This window comes from Haliotis rufescens, unplaced genomic scaffold, assembly GCF_023055435.1.
Source record: "Haliotis rufescens isolate VD_foot unplaced genomic scaffold, xgHalRufe1.0.p SCAF_4, whole genome shotgun sequence".
In the NCBI taxonomy this organism is placed as follows: Eukaryota; Metazoa; Mollusca; class Gastropoda; order Lepetellida; family Haliotidae; genus Haliotis; species Haliotis rufescens.
Genome location: NW_025964112.1, coordinates 24,209,736 through 24,236,273, shown reverse-complemented (window position 1 = coordinate 24,236,273; position 26,538 = coordinate 24,209,736). Strand labels below are relative to the sequence as shown.

At 39.6% G+C, this 26,538-nt stretch overlaps 1 protein-coding gene across 1 annotated transcript in view; it reads right to left on the bottom strand.

Moving 5' to 3' along the window:
* Positions 1–26,538, bottom strand: part of LOC124123557 — a 126,219-nt gene that overhangs the window by 24,025 nt on the left and 75,656 nt on the right. The window contains exons 21-24 of the mRNA XM_048381967.1: positions 5,268–5,350; positions 4,893–4,980; positions 4,653–4,766; positions 4,346–4,448 (exon numbers count right to left, since the gene is read on the bottom strand). Of these exons, the coding sequence (XP_048237924.1) occupies positions 4,346–4,448; positions 4,653–4,766; positions 4,893–4,980; positions 5,268–5,350 (388 nt within the window). The remainder of the gene's footprint in view (positions 1–4,345; positions 4,449–4,652; positions 4,767–4,892; positions 4,981–5,267; positions 5,351–26,538) is intronic.

Sequence of the window (26,538 nt, the reverse complement as noted above, 5' to 3'; positions counted from 1 at the left end):
TACACAAACAACATATAGCCCACCTTACACCTACAACATTAACCGCGCCACCCTTACATTACCCCACCTTACACGTACAACATGAACCCACCTTACACCTACAACATTAACCGCGCCACCCTTACATTACCCCACCTTACACGTACAACATTAACCCACCTTACACGAATAACATCTACCCAACCTTACACGAACAACATATACACCACCTTACACTTACATTACCCCACCGTACACTTACATTACCCCACCTTACACCCACAACATTACCCACCGTACACCTACAACATTACCCCACCTTAAACCTACAATATTACCCCACCGTACACTTACATTACCCCACCTTACACCCACAACATTACCCCGCCTCAAATTGGATTGCCACTAATTAAGAATATAAACTTCGCTTGTGGTTCTCAATTATTGCATGCATGCGCTTCTAAGATCAAAGGATGTATAGTGTGAAAAGTTAACTAGTTGAACAATCGTATTTCCGGGACTTGCCGCGGATGTTTTCAAACAGATTATTAGAACTCCATTCAGCGATAAACGGTTGATTATGCAATGAGAAGCGTTATGTGCAAATGAACAACGAACAACAATACAATTATGTCTGTGTAAAACTCTCAGTAATAAAAGCGTACATAAATTTTGGGAGCCATGCGTTACCGCGCGTAGTAACCGAGGTAGCGCTTTATCGAAGAGCACAATAGCGAGGGATCACTGTACATCCAGTAAAGAGTTACCTTTATGAGGACAAGAAAATCTTTTATCAGATAGTTTCACAAGCAATAGTAAAATTGTTACATTTTTTTTCAATATATTAATCAAATATTCTTCATGTCCCTACAAAAACTGTTATTATTGCAACAGCCTATATTTTTTATGCTTACAGTCATAGGGAGGTAATTATTTGGCCAGGGTCACATGACTAAAATGTTGTGGAGGAGGGAATCATGACAGGCATGATGGAGACATTTGCCACCACACATGTAGGGTTATATCACAACAGTGATGTCATTACCACAACAGTGTTGACATTACCACAACCATGTTGTCATTACCACAACAATGTCATTACCACAACCATGTTGTCATTACCACAACAGTGTTGTCATTACCACAACAATGATGTCATTACCACAACAGTGATGTCATCACCACAACAGTGATGTCATTACAACAACAGTGATGTCATTACCACAACAGTGTTTACATTACCACAACCGTGTTATCATTACCACAACAATGTCCTTACCACAACCACGTTGTCATTACCCAAAACAGTGTTGTCATTACCACAACAATGTCCTTACCACAACCACGTTGACATTACCCAAAACAGTGTTATCATTACCACAACAATGTCCTTACCACAACCACGTTGTCATTACCCAAAACAGTGTTGTCATTACAACAACAATGATGGCATTACCACAACAGTGATGTCATTACCAAAAAAGTGATGGTATTATCACAACCACTTTGTCATTACCACAACCGTGTTGTCATTAACACAACAGTGATGTCATTACCACAAAAGTGTTGACATAACCACAACAGTGTTGTCATTACCACAACAGTGATGCCATTACCACTACAGTGTGGCCATTACTACAACAGTGTTGTCATTACCACAACCGAGTTGTCATTACCACAACACAGATAACATTACCAAAACAGTGATGACATTACCAAAACAGTGATCACATAACCACAACAGTGATGTCATTACCACAACAGTGATGTCATTACCAGAACAGTGTTGCCATTACCACAACAATGATGTCATTACCACAACAGTGATGACATTACCACAACCATGTTGTCAATACCACAACAATGTCATTACCACAACCACGTTGTCATTACCACAACAGATTTGTCATTACCACAACAATGATGTCATTACCAAAACAGGGTTGACATAACCACAACAGTGATGGCATTACCACAACAGTGATGTCATTACCACAACCAAGTTGTCATTCTCACAACACTGATGACATTACCAAAACAGTGATGACATTACCAAAACAGTGATGTCATTACCACAACAGTGTTGACATAACCACAACAGTGATGTCATTACCACTACAGTGTTGCCATAACCACAACAATGATGTCATTACCACAACCACGTTGTCATTACCACAACAGTGATGTCATTACCACTACAGTGTTGACATAACCACAACAGTGATGTCATTACCACAACAGTGTTGTCATTTCCAAAACAGTGTTGACATAACCACAACAGTGATATCATTACCACAACAGTGATGTCATTACCACTACAGTGTTGCCATTACCACAACAGTGATGCCATTACCACAACCATGTTGTCATTACCACAACCACGTTGTCATTGCCACAACAGTGTTGACATATACAAAACAGTGATGTCATTACCACAACCGTGTTGTCATTACCACAACAATGATGTCATCACCACAACCATGTTGTCATTAGCCACAACCACATTGTCATTACCACAACAGTGATGTCATTACCACAACAGTGATGTCATTACCACAACAGTGATGTCATTACCACAACAGTGATGACTTAACCAAAACAGTGGTGACATAACCACAACAGTGATGTCATTACCACAACTGTGTTGTCATTACCACAACAGTGATGTCATTACCACCACAGTGATGGCATTACCACAACAGTGATGGCATTACCAATACAGTGTTGAAATTACCACAACACTGATGACATTACCAAAACAGTGATGACATTACCAAAACAGTGATGTCATTACCACAAAAGTGTTGCCATAACAACAACAATGATGTCATTATCACAACCACTTTGTCATTACCACAACCATGTTGTCATTACCACAACAGTGATGTCATTACCACTACAGTGTTAACATAACCACAACAGTGATGTCATTAACACAACAGTGTTGTCATTACCAAAACAGTGTTGACATAACCACAACAGTGATATCATTACCACAACAGTGATGTCATTACCACTACAGTGTTGCCATTACCACAACAATGTCATTACCACAACCACGTTGTCATTACCACAACAGTGTTGACATAACCAAAACAGTGATGTCATTACCACAACCGTGTTGTCATAACCACAACAATGATGTCATCACCACAACCATGTTGTCATTAGCCACAACCACGTTGTCATTACCACAATCGTGATGTCATTACCATAACAGTGATGACTTAACCAAAAGAGTGGTGACATAACCACAACAGTGATGTCATTACCACAACAGTGATGTCATTACCACAACCGTGTTGTCATTACCACAACAGTGATGTCATTACCACAACAGTGATGGCATTACTACAACAGTGTTGACATTACCAATACAGTGTTGCAATTACTACAACAGTGTTGACATTACCAATACAGTGTTGTCATTACTACAACAGTGTTGACATTACCAATACAGTGTTGTCATTACTACAACAGTGTTGACATTACTACAACAGTGTTGACATTACCAATACAGTGTTGTCATTACTACAACAGTGTTGACATTACCAATAGCGTTGTCATTACTACAACAGTGTTGACATTACCTCTACAGTCTTGCCATTACTACAACAGTGTTGACATTACCAATACAGTGTTGTCATTACTACAACAGTGTTGACATTACAACATGTTTCTGCTTGCAGCCTCACTATTTTTCTGTACAAAAGAATGATAATGCAGCTATAGCTTCAAGTTCTTGTTTATTCTGCATCTCACTTTGGATGTTATTAGTGCAAAGAAAATGTTGCTTCAAACACATTTTTTAAATCTATTTTATATGAAAGAAACACTTTCGAAATTTGTACACCATATAATTAGTGATTTATTCACATCGTTGGGTCCTTTGATATAATCAAGCGCTGTATCAGTAAACTTTTGATAACCCGGCTGCAACTTACAGTAGAAATAATTCTGAGATTAATTCTAACAAATTTGGATTTATGGAATTAATGACATATGTTGTGGTAATAACATTTGATGTTGATTTCTTATGTTTTTCACATTTAGATTTAAATAAACATTAAGAAACATTGGTTTCAAAACAAATACAAAATATGTGTCAATATTGCCACATTTGGTTGAATCACCTAATTACAATATATAACCCATTCTTATACTTACAGCCCAAAACCTTTCAGTCTATCAGCCAGAATTTGGCTCTCAGCATCAAGTGTTAAGTGTCATATGAACTTTCATCAGTGGAGCTTACCGGACAAAACAGAATGTTACATACAAATGTGATCTACTGCAACACATAAAACTGCATCAAGGTATTCATACACTGAACCATCAGCACTCACTGACAGCGGCCTAGACTTACTCTCAGCCTCCTTCAGAGCACAGTGTGCAATGTATCGCTCAATGAGGTAACGGAACCGCTTCCGGGGAATTTCCAGTGCCTGGTGCAGCAAACTTGAAGCCATCTGCATTAAACAATATAATCAGCAACTGTCCTAGCATTTTAGCCACAGCTTTTACAACATCTCAGTGAATCTACTACCTTCTTCTCAGAATCCAAACAAAACAAACCTACACATAAATACAGAGGCATTGACTACTGCTAAAGTTATCAATTGTTGTTCTGTAATGTTCTTGTCTCACAAGCAGACAGTGAGATCTTATCTCACCGAATGTAGCTCATGTGAGATCCTGTTCTCCTCAAAGGCCGTGTGGAGGAGATTCAGGTTCCTCCTCTGGTCTGAGATGCTCATCTGGAGCTGCTGCTCTTGATCTGCTCGTCTCTGAAAGAAGGACAGTCACAGTCACAGTCACAGTCACACAAAGCTAGGTATGTGTCTAGGTTGCTTTTATCTATAAGCAGGCTCTAAAAGTTGAACTAAATATCAATATTTTAGTATTTAGTGCACCTCTTTGAATTCTGTTTTGATTGCTGTAACCACTGAGTTTTCCTTCTCCTTGACCTTCTTCTTGACAGTCTGGTCAAAGTCAGCTTGGCTGAAAACATGGCAGAGTTTGTTGATCAGATCAAGGTAGACTAGGTTTATCAAAACATTTTCTTCAAGAATGATAAAAAACCCTCTAATCCTCTCTCAAGCTCTACAAATGTGACTGGACCCACAGTAGACAAGGCTTATCATAGCTGCTCGTGTGACTTGGAGTGGTATGTAGGTAAACTGGGCTATAATTAATGAAGACACTTTGAAACAGAAAATTAAGTACCGCATATATATTGAAGTAATGCTTAAAGCACCAGCAAGCCAAGAATTCTAGGTGTGACTTACATATTATCCATGTCTCTCTGTTGTTTGTTGTACATATTCCACACTAGCTTGTAGCGATCCAGCAGGCACATGTACTTGTTCTCCTGTACAACACAACACACACATACTTGTTCACCTGTACAACACACATGTACTTGTACATTGGTACAACACACATGTACTTGTTCACCTGTACAACACACATGTACTTGTTCACCTGTACAACACACATGTACTTGTTCACCTGTACAACACACATGTACTTGTTCACCTGTACAACACACATGTACTTGTTCACTGGTACAACACACATGTACTTGTTCACCTGTGCAACACACATGTACTTGTTCACCTGTACAACACACATGTACTTGTTCACCTGTACAACACACATGTACTTGTTCACCTGTGCAACACACATGTACTTGTTCACCTGTACAACACACATGTACTTGTTCACCTGTACAACACACATGTACTTGTTCACCTGTACAACACACATGTACTTGTTCACCTGTACAACACACATGTACTTGTTCACTGGTGCAACACACACATACTTGTTCACCTGTACAACACACATGTACTTGTTCACCTGTACAACACACATGTACTTGTTCACCTGTACAACACACATGTACTTGTTCACTGGTGCAACACACATGTACTTGTTCACTGGTACAACACACATGTACTTGTTCACCTGTACAACACACATGTACTTGTTCACTGGTACAACACACATGTACTTGTTCACTGGTACAACACACATGTACTTGTTCACCTGTACAACACACATGTACTTGTTCACCTGTGCAACACACATGTACTTGTTCACCTGTACAACACACATGTACTTGTTCACCTGTACAACACACATGTACTTGTTCACCTGTACAACACACATGTACTTGTTCACCTGTACAACACACATGTACTTGTTCACCTGTACAACACACATGTACTTGTTCACTGGTACAACACACATGTACTTGTTCACCTGTGCAACACACATGTACTTGTTCACCTGTGCAACACACATGTACTTGTTCACTGGTACAACACACATGTACTTGTTCAATGGTACAACACACATGTACTTGTTCACCTGTACAACACACATGTACTTGTTCACTGGTACAACACACATGTACTTGTTCACTGGTGCAACACACATGTACTTGTTCACCTGTACAACACACATGTACTTGTTCACTGGTGCAACACACACATACTTGTTCACCTGTACAACACACATGTACTTGTTCACCTGTACAACACACATGTACTTGTTCACCTGTACAACACACATGTACTTGTTCACTGGTACAACACACATGTACTTGTTCACCTGTACAACACACATGTACTTGTTCACCTGTACAACACACATGTACTTGTTCACTGGTACAACACACATGTACTTGTTCACTGGTACAATACACATGTACTTGTTCACTGGTACAACACACATGATTGTACTTGTTCACCAGTACAACACACATGTACTTGTTCACCAGTACAACACACATGTACTTGTTCACTAGTACAACACACATGTACTTGTTCACCAGTACAACACACATATACCTGTTCACCAGTACAACACACATGTACTTGTTCACCAGTACAACACACATGTACTTGTTCACCAGTACAACACAGATGTACTTGTTCACTGGTGCAACACACATGTACTTGTTCACTGGTACAACACACATGTACTTGTTCACCTGTACAACACACATGTACTTGTTCACCTGTACAACACACATGTACTTGTTCACCTGTACAACACACATGTACTTGTTCACTGGTGCAACACACATGTACTTGTTCACCTGTACAACACACATGTACTTGTTCACCTGTACAACACACATGTACTTGTTCACTGGTACAACACACATGTACTTGTTCACTGGTGCAACACACATGTACTTGTTCACCTGTACAACACACAAGTACTTGTTCACTGGTGCAACACACACATACTTGTTCACCTGTACAACACACATGTACTTGTTCACCTGTACAACACACATGTACTTGTTCACTGGTGCAACACACATGTACTTGTTCACTGGTACAACACACATGTACTTGTTCACCTGTACAACACACATGTACTTGTTCACCTGTACAACACACATGTACTTGTTCACCTGTACAACACACATGTACTTGTTCACCTGTACAACACACATGTACTTGTTCACTGGTGCAACACACATGTGCTTGTTCACTGGTACAACACACATGTACTTGTTCATTGGTGCAACACACATGTACTTGTTCACCTGTACAACACACATGTACTTGTTCACCTGTACAACACACATGTACTTGTTCACTGGTACAACACACATGTACTTGTTCACTGGTGCAACACACATGTACTTGTTCACCTGTACAACACACATGTACTTGTTCACTGGTGCAACACACACATACTTGTTCACCTGTACAACACACATGTACTTGTTCACCTGTACAACACACATGTACTTGTTCACCTGTACAACACACATGTACTTGTTCACTGGTGCAACACACATGTACTTGTTCACTGGTACAACACACATGTACTTGTTCACCTGTACAACACACATGTACTTGTTCACCTGTACAACACACATGTACTTGTTCACCTGTACAACACACATGTACTTGTTCACCTGTACAACACACATGTACTTGTTCACTGGTGCAACACACATGTACTTGTTCACTGGTACAACACACATGTACTTGTTCACCTGTACAACACACATGTACTTGTTCACCTGTACAACACACATGTACTTGTTCACTGGTACAACACACATGTACTTGTTCACCTGTACAACACACATGTACTTGTTCACCTGTACAACACAGATGTACTTGTTCATCTGTACAACACACATGTACTTGTTCACCTGTACAACACACATGTACTTGTTCACCTGTACAACACACATGTACTTGTTCACCTGTACAACACACATGTACTTGTTCACCTGTACAACACACATGTACTTGTTCACCTGTACAACACACATGTACTTGTTCACCTGTACAACACACATGTACTTGTTCACTGGTGCAACACACATGTACTTGTTCACCTGTACAACACACATGTACTTGTTCACCTGTACAACACACATGTACTTGTTCACCTGTACAACACACATGTACTTGTTCACCTGTACAACACACATGTACTTGTTCACCTGTACAACACACATGTACTTGTTCACCTGTACAACACACATGTACTTGTTCACCTGTACAACACACATGTACTTGTTCACCTGTACAACACACATGTACTTGTTCACCTGTACAACACACATGTACTTGTTCACCTGTACAACACACATGTACTTGTTCACTGGTGCAACACACATGTACTTGTTCACCTGTACAACACACATGTACTTGTTCACCTGTACAACACACATGTACTTGTCCACTGGTGCAACACACATGTACTTGTTCACTGGTACAACACACATGTACTTGTTCACCTGTACAACACACATGTACTTGTTCACCTGTACAACACACATGTACTTGTTCACCTGTACAACACACATGTACTTGTTCACCTGTACAACACACATGTACTTGTTCACTGGTACAACACACATGTACTTGTTCACCTGTACAACACCCATGTACTTGTTCACCTGTACAACACACATGTACTTGTTCACCTGTACAACACACATGTACTTGTTCACTAGTACAACACACATGATTGTACTTGTTCACCAGTACAACACACATGTACTTGTTCACCTGTACAACACACATGTACTTGTTCACTGGTACAACACACATGTACTTGTTCACCTGTACAACACACATGTACTTGTTCACTGGTACAACACACATGTACTTGTTCACCTGTACAACACACATGTACTTGTTCACCAGTACAACACACATGTACTTGTTCACCTGTACAACACACATGTACTTGTTCACCTGTACAACACACATGTACTTGTTCACTGGTACAACACACATGTACTTGTTCACCTGTACAACACACATGTACTTGTTCACCTGTACAACACACATGTACTTGTTCACTGGTGCAACACACATGTACTTGTTCACTGGTACAACACACATGTACTTGTTCACCTGTACAACACACATGTACTTGTTCACTGGTACAACACACATGTACTTGTTCACCTGTACAACACACATGTACTTGTTCACCTGTACAACACACATGTACTTGTTCACCTGTACAACACACATGTACTTGTTCACTGGTACAACACACATGATTGTACTTGTTCACCAGTACAACACACATGTACTTGTTCACCTGTACAACACACATGTACTTGTTCACTGGTACAACACACATGTACTTGTTCACCTGTACAACACACATGTACTTGTTCACCTGTACAACACACATGTACTTGTTCACCTGTACAACACACATGTACTTGTTCACCTGTACAACACACATGTACTTGTTCACTGGTACAACACACATGATTGTACTTGTTCACCAGTACAACACACATGTACTTGTTCACCTGTACAACACACATGTACTTGTTCACCTGTACAACACACATGTACTTGTTCACCTGTACAACACACATGTACTTGTTCACCTGTACAACACACATGTACTTGTTCACTGGTACAACACACATGATTGTACTTGTTCACCAGTACAACACACATGTACTTGTTCACCAGTACAACACACATGTACTTGTTCACCTGTACAACACACATGTACTTGTTCACCTGTACAACACACATGTACTTGTTCTTTGTTACAACACACATGTACTTGTTCACCTGTACAACACACATGTACTTGTTCACCTGTACAACACACATGTACTTGTTCACCTGTACAACACACATGTACTTGTTCACCTGTACAACACACATGTACTTGTTCACTGGTACAACACACATGATTGTACTTGTTCACCAGTACAACACACATGTACTTGTTCACCTGTACAACACACATGTACTTGTTCACCTGTACAACACACATGTACTTGTTCACCTGTACAACACACATGTACTTGTTCACCTGTACAACACACATGTACTTGTTCACCTGTACAACACACATGTACTTGTTCACCTGTACAACACACATGTACTTGTTCACCTGTACAACACACATGTACTTGTTCACCTGTACAACACACATGTACTTGTTCACTGGTACAACACACATGTACTTGTTCACTGGTACAACACACATGTACTTGTTCACTGGTACAACACACATGTACTTGTTCACTGGTGCAACACACATGTACTTGTTCACTGGTACAACACACATGTACTTGTTCACTGGTACAACACACATGTACTTGTTCACTGGTGCAACACACATGTACTTGTTCACTAGTACAACACACATGTACTTGTTCACTGGTACAATACACATGTACTTGTTCACTGGTACAATACACATGTACTTGTTCACTGGTACAACACACATGTACTTGTTCACTGGTACAATACACATGTACTTGTTCACTGGTACAACACACATGTACTTGTTCACTGGTGCAACACACATGTACTTGTTCACTAGTACAACACACATGTACTTGTTCACTGGTACAATACACATGTACTTGTTCACTGGTACAACACACATGTACTTGTTCACCTGTACAACACACATGTACTTGTTCACTAGTACAACACAAATGATTGTACTTGTTCACCAGTACAACACACATGTACTTGTTCACCAGTACAACACACATGTACTTGTTCACTGGTACAATACACATGTACTTGTTCACCTGTACAACACACATGTACTTGTTCACCAGTACAACACACATGTACTTGTTCACTAGTACAACACACATGATTGTACTTGTTCACCAGTACAACATACATGTACTTTTTCACCAGTACAACACACATGTACTTGTTCACTGGTACAATACACATGTACTTGTTCACCTGTACAACACACATGTACTTGTTCACCTGTACAACACACATGTACTTGTTCACTAGTACAACACACATGTACTTGTTCACCAGTACAACACACATATACCTGTTCACCAGTACAACACACATGTACTTGTTCACCAGTACAACACAGATGTACTTGTTCACTGGTGCAACACACATGTTCTTGTTCACTGGTACAACACACATGTACTTGTTCACCAGTACAACACAGATGTACTTGTTCTCTGGTACAACACACATGTCCTTGTTCACCAGTACAACACAGATGTACTTGTTCTCTGGTACAACACACATGTACTTGTTCACTAGTAAAACACAGATTTACTTGTTCATTGGTACACCACACATGTACTTGTTCACTGGCACAACACACATGTACTTTTCACTGGTACAACACACATGTACTTGTTCACCTGTACAACACAGATGTACTTGTTCATTGGTACAACACACATGTACTTGTACACTGGTACAACACACATGTACTTGTTCACTGGTACAACACACATGTACTTGTTCACTGGTACAACACACATGTACTTGTTCACCTGTACAACACACATATACCTGTTCACCAGTACAACACACATGTACTTGTTCACCAGTACAACACAGATGTACTTGTTCACTGGTGCAACACACATGTTCTTGTTCACTGGTACAACACACATGTACTTGTTCACCAGTACAACACAGATGTACTTGTTCTCTGGTACAAACACATGTCCTTGTTCACCAGTACAACACACATGTACTTGTTCACCTGTACAACACACATGTACTTGTTCACCTGTACAACACAGATGTACTTGTTCATTGGTACAATACACATGTACTTGTTCACTGGCACAACACACATGTACTTGTACACTGGTACAACACACATGTACTTGTTCACCTGTACAACACACATGTACTTGTTCACCTGTACAACACACATGTACTTGTTCACCTGTACAACACACATGTACTTGTTCACCTGTACAACACACATGTACTTGTTCACCTGTACAACACACATGTACTTGTTCACCTGTACAACACAGATGTACTTGTTCACCTGTACAACACACATGTACTTGTTCACCTGTACAACACACATGTACTTGTTCACCTGTACAACACACATGTACTTGTTCACTGGTGCAACACACATGTACTTGTTCACCTGTACAACACACATGTACTTGTTCACTGGTGCAACACACATGTACTTGTTCACCTGTACAACACACATGTACTTGTTTACCTGTACAACACACATGTACTTGTTCACCTGTACAACACACATGTACTTGTTCATTGGCACAACACAGATGTACTTGTTCACTGGTACAACACACATGTACTTGTTCACCTGTACAACACACATGTACTTGTTCACTGGCACAACACACATGTACTTGTACACTGGTACAACACACATGTACTTGTTCACCTGTACAACACACATGTACTTGTACACTGGTACAAAACAACACACATGTACTTGTACACTGGTACAACACAGATGTACTTGTTCACCTGTACAACACACATTCACTTGTACACTGGTACAACACACATGTACTTGTTCACCTGTACAACACACATGTACTTGTTCACCTGTACAACACACATGTACTTGTTCACCTGTACAACACACATGTACTTGTTCACTGGTGCAACACACATGTACTTGTTCACCTGTACAACACACATGTACTTGTTCACTGGTGCAACACACATGTACTTGTTCACCTGTACAACACACATGTACTTGTTCACCTGTACAACACACATGTACTTGTTCACCAGTACAACACACATGTACTTGTTCACTGGCACAACACACATGTACTTGTTCACCTGTACAACACAGATGTACTTGTTCACTGGTGCAACACACATGTACTTGTTCACTGGTACAACACACATGTACTTGTTCACTGGTACAACACACATGTACTTGTTCACCTTTACAACACACATGTACTTGTTCACCTGTACAACACACATGTACTTGTTCACCTGTACAACACACATGTACTTGTTCACCTGTACAACACACATGTACTTGTTCACCTGTACAACACACGTGTACTTGTTCACCTGTACAACACACATGTACTTGTTCACCTGTACAACACACATGTACTTGTTCACCTGTACAACACACATGTACTTGTTCACCAGTACAACACACATGTACTTGTTCACTGGTGCAACACACATGTACTTGTTCACCAGTACAACACACATGTACTTGTTCACCTGTACAACACACATGTACTTGTTCACCTGTACAACACACATGTACTTGTTCACCTGTACAACACACATGTACTTGTTCACCTGTACAACACACATGTACTTGTTCACCTGTACAACACACATGTACTTGTTCACCTGTACAACACACATGTACTTGTTCACCAGTACAACACACATGTACTTGTTCACCTGTACAACACACATGTACTTGTTCACCTGTACAACACACATGTACTTGTTCACTGGTGCAGCACAGATGTACTTGTTCACCTGTACAACACACATGTACTTGTTCACCTGTACAACACAGATGTACTTGTTCACCTGTACAACACACATGTACTTGTTCACCTGTACAACACACATGTACTTGTTCACCTGTACAACACACATGTACTTGTTCACCTGTACAACACACATGTACTTGTTCACTGGTGCAACACACATGTACTTGTTCACCTGTACAACACACATGTACTTGTTCACTGGTACAACACACATGTACTTGTTCACTGGTACAACACACATGTACTTGTTCACCAGTAGAACACACATGTACTTGTTCACCAGTACAACACACATGTACTTGTTCACCTGTACAACACACATTTACTTGTTCACTGGTACAACACACATGTACTTGTTCACCTGTACAACACACATGTACTTGTTCACTGGTACAACACACATGTACTTGTTCACCTGTACAACACACATGTACTTGTTCACCTGTACAACACACATGTACTTGTTCACCAGTACAACACACATGTACTTGTTCACCTGTACAACACACATGTACTTGTTCACTGGTACAACACACATGTACTTGTTCACCTGTACAACACACATGTACTTGTTCACCTGTACAACACACATGTACTTGTTCACCTGTACAACACACATGTACTTGTTCACCTGTACAACACACATGTACTTGTTCACTGGTGGAACACACATGTACTTGTTCACCTGAACAAAACAACACACATGTACTTGTTCATTGGTACAACACACATGTACTTGTTCACCAGTAGAACACACATGTACTTGTTCACCTGTACAACACACATGTACTTGTTCACCTGTACAACACACATGTACTTGTTCACCTGTACAACACAGATGTACTTGTTCACCTGTACAACACACATGTACTTGTTCACCTGTACAACACACATGTACTTGTTCACCTGTACAACACACATGTACTTGTTCACTGGTGCAACACACATGTACTTGTTCACCTGTACAACACACATGTACTTGTTCACTGGTGCAACACACATGTACTTGTTCACCTGTACAACACACATGTACTTGTTTACCTGTACAACACACATGTACTTGTTCACCTGTACAACACACATGTACTTGTTCATTGGCACAACACAGATGTACTTGTTCACTGGTACAACACACATGTACTTGTTCACCTGTACAACACACATGTACTTGTTCACTGGCACAACACACATGTACTTGTACACTGGTACAACACACATGTACTTGTTCACCTGTACAACACACATGTACTTGTACACTGGTACAAAACAACACACATGTACTTGTACACTGGTACAACACAGATGTACTTGTTCACCTGTACAACACACATTCACTTGTACACTGGTACAACACACATGTACTTGTTCACCTGTACAACACACATGTACTTGTTCACCTGTACAACACACATGTACTTGTTCACCTGTACAACACACATGTACTTGTTCACTGGTGCAACACACATGTACTTGTTCACCTGTACAACACACATGTACTTGTTCACTGGTGCAACACACATGTACTTGTTCACCTGTACAACACACATGTACTTGTTCACCTGTACAACACACATGTACTTGTTCACCAGTACAACACACATGTACTTGTTCACTGGCACAACACACATGTACTTGTTCACCTGTACAACACAGATGTACTTGTTCACTGGTGCAACACACATGTACTTGTTCACTGGTACAACACACATGTACTTGTTCACTGGTACAACACACATGTACTTGTTCACCTGTACAACACACATGTACTTGTTCACCTGTACAACACACATGTACTTGTTCACCTGTACAACACACATGTACTTGTTCACCTGTACAACACACATGTACTTGTTCACCTGTACAACACACGTGTACTTGTTCACCTGTACAACACACATGTACTTGTTCACCTGTACAACACACATGTACTTGTTCACCTGTACAACACACATGTACTTGTTCACCAGTACAACACACATGTACTTGTTCACTGGTGCAACACACATGTACTTGTTCACCAGTACAACACACATGTACTTGTTCACCTGTACAACACACATGTACTTGTTCACCTGTACAACACACATGTACTTGTTCACCTGTACAACACACATGTACTTGTTCACCTGTACAACACACATGTACTTGTTCACCTGTACAACACACATGTACTTGTTCACCTGTACAACACACATGTACTTGTTCACCAGTACAACACACATGTACTTGTTCACCTGTACAACACACATGTACTTGTTCACCTGTACAACACACATGTACTTGTTCACTGGTGCAGCACAGATGTACTTGTTCACCTGTACAACACACATGTACTTGTTCACCTGTACAACACAGATGTACTTGTTCACCTGTACAACACACATGTACTTGTTCACCTGTACAACACACATGTACTTGTTCACCTGTACAACACACATGTACTTGTTCACCTGTACAACACACATGTACTTGTTCACTGGTGCAACACACATGTACTTGTTCACCTGTACAACACACATGTACTTGTTCACTGGTACAACACACATGTACTTGTTCACTGGTACAACACACATGTACTTGTTCACCAGTAGAACACACATGTACTTGTTCACCAGTACAACACACATGTACTTGTTCACCTGTACAACACACATGTACTTGTTCACTGGTACAACACACATGTACTTGTTCACCTGTACAACACACATGTACTTGTTCACTGGTACAACACACATGTACTTGTTCACCTGTACAACACACATGTACTTGTTCACCTGTACAACACACATGTACTTGTTCACCAGTACAACACACATGTACTTGTTCACCTGTACAACACACATGTACTTGTTCACTGGTACAACACACATGTACTTGTTCACCTGTACAACACACATGTACTTGTTCACCAGTAGAACACACATGTACTTGTTCACTGGTGGAACACACATGTACTTGTTCACCTGAACAAAACAACACACATGTACTTGTTCATTGGTACAACACACATGTACTTGTTCACCAGTAGAACACACATGTACTTGTTCACCTGTACACAGGGATGTGAGCAGGTTTTCCCGAAAAAAGAGGAAAAGTCTAGGGGGGTCAGGGGGCATGCCCCCCCCCCCCCCCCCCCCCCCGAAATCTTTTAAACATTTGATTGCATTTTAAGCAATTTTGTGCAGTTTGGACAACATTCACACCAAGAAATGTAATATGTCAGTAAGACAAATAAAGAAGATGGCAGATGCAATAAAATTTCGAAGTTAAATCTGTACTTTTAAAAAATCGGGCACAGCTTCCGCGCACCTGGCTACCCGCCAGGTCTGGGAGCAATACTGCCATAAACTTCAACCCCCATCCCCCAGACACAAGGACAACTGTCACAAGCGTGCAATGTCTGACCCTTTCCCCATGTTGAAGCATATTGAAAAAAAACTTACCTTGTACTTACTTACCTTTTGTTGAAAAAAACAAAACTCCATTGCAAACATAAGACATTAATACAACATATATCCCCATGTTATGGGTTTTTGGACGCTGAAGAAACATTCATAGTTTTCTCCCTAATCACATGAACAACTGTAAAACATCTCATTCACTTACAGGCTTAAAGACAACTTTATCTTAAAAAGTAGTATAGGTAATGGGGGTTCTGGCTCACTTCCACTGGAGCTGGATTTATATACCTATACTGCTACTACAGATGGAATTTTTTATGCCAAAATGATGATGCGATTCAATGATAGTCATGAGATTAAGTTAAATAGACTCCAGCTCACCACCACCTGGAGTCTATGATATAAATTTTTATAGGTAATGATGGTTCTGGCTCACTTCCACTGGAGCCGGATTTGTATTAAACGAAATATCAATATTAATTAATAATGGATAAAATTTACTATAGCCCACGAGGATATTGGAAAGGTGTAGGAGCAATAAAAAAATTAGCCACCGCGGCTAAGGTATCTAAAGATGTGGCCAAGGATTGGTTAAAGAAACAAGCGATGTGGCAGATATATTTACCGGCACCGCGTTATATACCGAGGAAGAAGTTTGATATTTTTACAACGAATGAAGTTCATCAGGCTGACCTCTTGTTTCTTTCCCACGATAAGGTAAAACGCAAAACGTATAAATACGCTTTAACCGTTGTGGATGTGGCTAGTCGATACAAAGAGGCTGAGCCATTAACATCGAAAGAATCAACAGAGGTAGCTAATGCACTGAGTCGTATATATAAACGCGGACCGCTAAAATGGCCTAAGCTATTTCAAGTAGATCCCGGTCGCGAGTTTATGGGATCGGTAACTAAACTGTTAACAAAGAACGATGTCGAAATCGTCCGTGGTGAAAGAGAGGCCCACCGCAGTCAAGCTATCGTCGAAAGATTTAACAGGACATTAGCGGAACGTTTGTTTGGCTATCAGTATGGGATCGAAATGAAATCCGAGCGATTGAGATCAACCGAATGGGTGACACGATTATCAGCTGTTGTATCAGCGCTGAATAATGAAGTAACGAGATTAATAGGGAAGAAACCATCCGATGCTATTAAAATGAAATCTGTGACTTCCGAATCTTCAGCACCGAGGAGAGGCAAAGAACGAAAACTTCCGGATAGAGTAAGGGTAAGATATTTATACCAGCCCGGTGAACTCGAAGGAGGCCTACGTCGCGCAACCAATCCCATATGGTCCCTTAAGACGTATAACATTAGTCGATTGGTTACGAAAGAAGGAGAGCCTATTCTTTATTATCTTCAAGATGGACTGGGTAGGGCATTTGTACGAGAAGAGTTGTTCATAGTTCCCGACGGTACGGTATTACCACCATAACCATAAGCATAGGTATTTACACCATCATTATCAATCCATCTCTTTGTATCTAAGGGGGATAATGATGTCTTGTTCATTCTTAATCCATATATCCTATGATTGTAACTTCTTAAAGAGTTCATCTCGTGTTTGAACGTTCTACCGTTAAATAATGATTCTTTATACTGTTCGTGTTTGATATGCTTTTTTACAACATACTTCTTAACGCCCTTAGCTTTTCTTATCTCTCCATTATCGGACTTCTTTATAGAATATATCTTAGGTCTTAATCCCACATACTCCGCTATAGGGGTCCCAGCACATTCATCCTTCATCTTACCTAATACCTTTTTATTTACTACGCTGTGCAGTGGATTATCTTTAGGATAATCGCTCGTGTCATACATGTCTATATTTTTTCTGCCATATCTTTATACACATCCTCGGTTTGTATTTCCATCAACAAAGAATCTGTGTCGGTATATAACACCTCACATCTATCGCCGTATTGCTTCTTAAGTTCGTTCTAATAAAAGTCATACATTAAATGTTTTGACAAGTCGAGAATACTCATACCGACGTACACCGGTCTGTTGAATTTTATATTACTCTTCTGCATATGCAACGCGGCTAAGTCGTTATCAAATATCTTGCTTCTGTTAAAAGCCGGACTGGCTATAAGTTTCCTGAGTCTTTCTTCCTCATTAGATCTGACTAATTTAACATCAACACGCTTCCTTAGATTCTCCATAGTTTTACCAAATACCGAGTTATTCATGAGCTTATATAGATTCTTTTCGAAATCGCTGGTAGCTATCTTTCTTAAATCTGTGTTCAACCTTATATAGGGCTCCATCCAAGGGCTTTGATCAAACTTTAGAACTCTGTGTATTTTCTTAAGTTTCATACCTAACGATAGATACAACTGGAGATTTCTGTAGTGAACTATATATTTTGTTTTATCCATCAAATTTGGTACGAGTTTTTCTACGTTAGCTAACCTACTATTACCCATCAAGGAGCGTTGATATTACGACATCCAATCTTTATTAACCATTAATCTTTCGGGAGCTAGCGGATAACTGTTATGGTCTTTATGTAACGAACTTGGATATTCCAAGTCAACTTCTAGTATGTACCCTTTATTCACTTCGATATCATTATTATGGATATTATGGATATTATTCACATTGATATCATTGACCCATTCAAAACCACCCGTGGGTAAAGGTTGACTCAAAGCCCATCCGTACAAATTGTTAGCGTCGAGATATAATATGTGCGTGTCGGGTTTACTGGGATCGTATCCTTCCACTAATTTATTATTAGCCTTAGAATACCTTTTAGCTGCCATCGATATACCACCTCTTAATCCTTTCTCAATAAACAAATGCATATCGTAATCTGTGAGTAGTTTTAGTTCTACGCCGGTCTTCTTCAACAATGCATCCCACGATAGTCCGGGACTGGAATAGTACCATGCCGGGTCCAAGCCATATTGTTTGAAACATGTCTTTCTAAATATCTCGAATATATCGGCGAGTAACAGTACATCGGTTTTTAAGTACAGATCGTGATAATCGCCTAAATTCTTACAACCTAATTTATCCCAGACCGTCAGAGCGTGTTCATAATCGGCATCTGTTATTCTAGATTCTGTTAAGTTACTATAGAATGATTCGAGGGGTGGTAATTCAGTTTCTTCGAATCTAGACCAATCATCCATATATTCGTAAGGATATACACCTTTTCTCAGCAACAAACGACGAGTTATCTTATCGGTATATTTATTTGTTATCGCGAAGTCATCGGGATTGTTCGCATTAGCTAAATTGTCCAGGGAAGATAACAGAAACTGTACGGAGTCTATGAATCTAAGCCCATTACTTTGCTTTGTTCTAGATTTCCCATCCTTGTCCCTATAATGTATAGGTTTAGTCAACGAGAACGATATGTATTTTTCCATATTATTAGGAATGCACGTTAAACCGCCGTCGGTCTTCGAGATAGCTTGCATAATGAGATGTGAATCGTATCCCCTAAGGTTATGAAACACAACGGGGATGGGTATTGTTTGAGAGTTCATTTTTAGTTTCAAGTTACACTCGTTATGAGCGGCTCCCCGATAATTACCCGTGACGTGACAATGATCTCTTACGGAATCCCCATCCAGGGGTTTATTACAAACGTGACAACTCGTTGACTTCTTATGGGCCCTCCAATCATCCCTCGTCATACGCATGGGTTTCTTACACGATAATTTTTCCCTGATTATTCTCTCTTCATTTTGTAGATATTCTAGGAACTTTCCCGCTGCATCGGGACCTCTGTAAATCACGGGCGGGTTTGTTTTCCCATCATACCTTACAACTATATATCCAAACCCACAAGGAATATGTTCTTGAGTTTTGTAGGTAAAACTACTATCAGTATTGCTATGGTTGGTATTTTCTATGGGTTTGATAAGCGCTTCGAAGTCGGCGTAAATTACGTACGGTACTGGCATTTGGTTACAATAATGTTCAAATTTTAATATATTTTTTCCCTCTTTAGGCATATTGATCCTGATAGCGGTCTGTCCAACACCTCTACAGTCTTCTTTATGCGCTTCTAATAGATCTTGTCTGCTGTACCCATGTAGGCATCTTTCACAGAAATATTTCTTTCCCTTATATTTAGTTTGATCGTATAATAGCTTGTTTAAACTCTTTATCCACGTATAATGATATTTACCATCTTTTTCGATGAGAAATGAATTGATTCTGGGGATATTTTCCGGAGCGGAGCTTATCCTGTGTACAACAATTCCTTTAGAATGTCCGAAAACATTTATAGCTAAATTATTTTGCTTTTCCACCTTATCAATTTGTGATATTGGTGTAGGTTCGTCTATACCATCGAAGTTGAGTCCATCGTTTTGGGGATAGCTAGAAGGTCTATCCGGATTTTTGTCTACGGGGAACAATGCAGATCTTATCATCATTCTTAAACAGTCATCGGATTTATTTTTTACGTTAATTATGGCTTTTTTCTTCTTATAATACGGAGGTAAATCTATATAAGATCCACCTTTGAAAGGCATATAATTTGCTATATCTAAATATAAACTATCGATTTTATCAACACCCCAACCCGAACCTCTATTAGTCCAGCGTTCTAAAGTTTCCTGTATCCTCTGAATTGATGTATCTAATGATGAGTTTATAGTATCGGATTCGGTTATAACTTCTTGATTGCTATGGAAATATGGTTCGGTATATTCGGTGCTTTCGTCTGTGTTACTTTTACTCAATGTCATTTTAATCGTCAGCTGGTATTTTATACTATGTAAATCATCTAATTCCTCGTTAAATTTACTCGATATGATGGGCTTAATATCGTTAACATCCATGTTGGAATTAATATCCATCTTCCAACCTCTTAGATATTTACCAACGCCGGCGGATGTGGGTACAAATATTAATTCTTGTTGTTGATTATCATCATCATTATCAACATTATCAATATCAACATTATCATTAGGTTGATTATTATCTAGTAAAGCGATCAATTCAGCTCTTCTCATTCGAGAATAACCTCTCAGCCCACTGTTTCTCGCTCGAACTTTGAGTTCTCTAACAGTCTGGGGTCTGTTGTATTCCAAACCGAGTAAATCCATCAATTCAGCTTTTCTCATACGAGAATATCCACGCAGTCCACTTTGCTTTGCCATAGCTTTTAATTCTCTGACAAAAACCATTGTGGTTGAATGGTATATGCAAAATGAGACAAATGTCTAATTGGTTGTTTTCATCCATGTTGGAATTAATATCCATCTTCCAACCTCTTAGATATTTACCAACGCCGGCGGATGTGGGTACAAATATTAATTCTTGTTGTTGATTATCATCATCATTATCAACATTATCAATATCAACATTATCATTAGGTTGATTATTATCTAGTAAAGCGATCAATTCAGCTCTTCTCATTCGAGAATAACCTCTCAGCCCACTGTTTCTCGCTCGAACTTTGAGTTCTCTAACAGTCTGGGGTCTGTTGTATTCCAAACCGAGTAAATCCATCAATTCAGCTTTTCTCATACGAGAATATCCACGCAGTCCACTTTGCTTTGCCATAGCTTTTAATTCTCTGACAAAAACCATTGTGGTTGAATGGTATATGCAAAATGAGACAAATGTCTAATTGGTTGTTTTCATATATCTAAATACATATTCTCCCCAACCTATTCCTCTCATTGATGTAATCTCTCTTCCTAGCATAAATAATCTGGTTCCTGACCCTATCAGCACCGTGTTCCTTACATAAACAATAACGACCTTTGACCCCTATCCCGCATACAGAACACGTATAGTTAATGTTTCCGCGCCTGATGTAATAATTGTGTATGCCGCAGTAAAAAAAATCAACACAGCGTCGGTTACAAAGGGTAGTCTTTCCCATGAGTGTAAACTTGCAGTTATTCATGGTATATACATCTATCATATCATTTGTCTAAATGCAAATCACAGCTACACTGTGAGATATTGATTATGCTATTTATAGATCGCTCTAAACTAGGTCACTCTGACTTATGCATGGTGTAGCTGAAAATCAATAGAGAAGTCAATCCAATAATAATAAATGTGACCTCTCGGTTCTTTTGTTCCTCTGACGGTGTATAAAACTGACTCATTGTTGGTCTTGGTATTGGGTCTAGTTTTTTCCCATAAACGAGGAAGTATTCGTGCATGGCAGATTCGACATCTTTAAACGTTTGAATTGAATGTCCTTCCTTAATCAGTTGTTCATGAATAAAGTCTAATCTCTTCATTCTCTGCTTTGTATATTGTAACTGGGCTGCTTGGTATTGTTCTAAAGCTTCGTTATGTCGTTTACGCTCCTCTTCAACTTCTTTAGCGTTTGATTCCCTCATACTGGAAAATAAATAATTACTCCCCGAAAAAGCTAGAGCATTAACAACAGCTCCACCGACCATCATCGCAATTGTTGCCATATTCAAATCTTTATATGAATATAAATATTCAAATGTTTAATTACTTCATTATGTCTTCCGGGATAAGTCCTTGTTTGATGAGCATATCCTTCGTTGCCATAGCTAATCCAATATCCAGAACCATCATTGGTATGTCATATCCATTAAAATCTAGCTTGGGAGGTGTGGCTTTAGTAATCATTTTAGCCATACGGGCATAGCCAATGGCCAAGCCGGTGACCACCGCTGAATGATACGTCGCGTTTACCAACATTTTACCGTCTGTAGCTGGAGTAATCATGCTTCTTATAGCATTATATGAGGACTAACCTCTAATTGAACTTGTTGTTGCGGCGGGGGTGACGTTTTCTCTTCTCCGGTCTTATAAAAGAACCATACAACCGCTATACCAGCAACTCCTACTAGTGCCCATGTTTTAATCGGATTAATATTTGAATTATTTATTAATTTCGCTTTTCGCGCCAGCCCTCCCTTTCTTCCTGCGGCTATTTTTAAAGGATTCTTTGTCACTCTGGGTTGTTTTTTTGTTTTCTCATTCACATGTGGTGCATTCACTGGTGGTGGTTCCTCATTCACTTGTTGTTCCGCAATCTGTTGTGTGTTCACAATCTGTGGTTCCTCGTTCACAATCTGTGGTGTCACCTGTTGTGATTGTGTCTCCATTTATATTATTAAGTGGGCACGTATGTTTAAATTGACAATACCTAGCCGTTATTAAAGCTGTGGTGAACGGAGCTAAGAACATTCCGTATCTATGATAAAACTCACAGCTCACTGCACTTATAGCGTGTTCGATGAATGGGTCTTTCTCTAGAGATTCGCATAAATACAGGTGATGTTCTGCTGGGATGGGGAGAAACGTACTAGCTACGATTGTGTATAGTTGTAACATAGCCGACCCTATCGTTTTAGTCATGGTAGCTCCCAGTCTAGACTCGTAACGCACGTACAGTTTTTTAATCTCTTCGTCGGTCATGTTATCAATTTTTTCGATGGTATAATTTTCTCCCAAATATTGGGAACATTTTCCACCGGCTACCAAAGCGGCAAGTCTTTCTCTATGTTTATCTAAAGATTTATCTAAAGATTTATCAACATCAGATTCTTTGAGCATTTGTTCGATGAGTTCGTCGCATTCCATAATGTAATACCTAAGGAGATATTTAAGTCTAACATAATATAATATGACATATCCAATACAACCCGTAATAATGAACTGTTGTGAAAGAATGAGGATTTCGAACCACATTTTATGTCATATTAACCGCTAATGTTCAATTTATCATATTTTTTGCTATTTTTGCTATATTTTTATATTTTAGCTATATTTTTGCTATTTTGGCGATAATTTTGCTATATATTGCTACATTTGCTATAATTTTGCTATAATTTTGCTACATTTTGCTAAGCAATTGCATAAGCAGCTGGTTGATCGGTTTTTAATACGAGTTTACAGTGCTTCGTTGCCGCTAACACTTTTCTGACTTTGTCTCGTTCGCCCTTGGTATAAATGACATCATTTTCGCGTAAACATTCCTCGAATGAATCTCGGTCTTTGCAATGAAACAGCGCTACCCATTTGGTCTGCTCTCTGAGATCTTTCAGGACAGAGTTGTATTTTTGTGTAAGTACCCAAACGCTATGCTGAGTATGCCGACCGGAGAATGCTAAATACGAAAGCATATCTTTCTTTTTTGTGAGTTCTTTACTCGCGCTGCAATCGTCTATTACGAAAAGGGTCGATTGTCCTTTGTATCTTTCGTGACATACTCGGAGGCAGTCTTGTAAACGATCGCCCGGATCGACTCTGTGTACCCCGTCGTCATTCATTACCCAATCTCTCGATAAGTAGGTTTTATTAACACTTATAGTCGGGCACAGAATAATGATATGATCGAAAACGTCCCGATAATGACTTTCTAAAATATCTAGAATAAAAGCTGTTTTTCCACAGCCCGTTTGCCCGCATATGATAGCGCAGTGCGGATCTTTAGGTAAAAGATTATCAATAGATTGCTTGCACGATTCGCCCATTCTGTATATTAAGTTGCGCATCCATAATCACGTACAAATATATGTTTAATTTACCAGCCGCTTCCTGAAGCTTCGTTATCTGTATGGTGGCACCCTCGCTAGCATTTTCTATTCTCCTCCCACTGCCGTGTAATTGGTCATCGTCCGTTGTTCGCATGTCGAGCCATAGCGCGTACTTCGTGGTGAGGTATTCACCCATCGATACACTCCCGAGAGACAAATCTTTCACGACCACGTTAACTTCCGGAGAACGTTTTATAGAAGGAAGTTTTTTAATCTCATCCCACTGGTGATACGCTAGCATTCCTTGGCTATATAGTTGATTAGGAACGCCCTCGATAGTCAATTCTACTTTTGTAATCTTGGGATTGTAAAACTTCTCGGTATTTCTTTTAAACGCATCGGAGGGGTCCTCGAACAACATTAAAATACCCTTCAGCGACCTCGTGGGCACGTTTAGATTGATATTCCACATCGTATCTTTTTTGTCCCTCGTGATCTTTCGGTGTCGCAGCACGCGATTGTACAAAATGGCTAAACTTCCCGTATACTGGTTACGAATTTGTCTGGCTAATTCAGGGTCCGTTATCATATCGTACTCCAGCGATATATTGTCAATGGAATAGCTAGCATCTTCATTAGCAGATCTGATTACTCTACCGTAGTCATTAAAAGTGAGTTCGTATTCTAACCTATCGCCTAGGGATGCTTGATAAAAGGGCATGTGGGAATCTAGTAATTCAAAGTCTAGGGGAACATAGAATCTGTTACCTAATGCGTCGGCAACGGCCTTATCTTTTTCGTTGGTATCAACACCATTTTCAGCACCCACGCGCAGTCTCAATGTGTTCTTATTACAAATACCTTGGTACTGTAAGTTTTCCCGCTCTTTATCCGTTCTCCAGAGATCCATG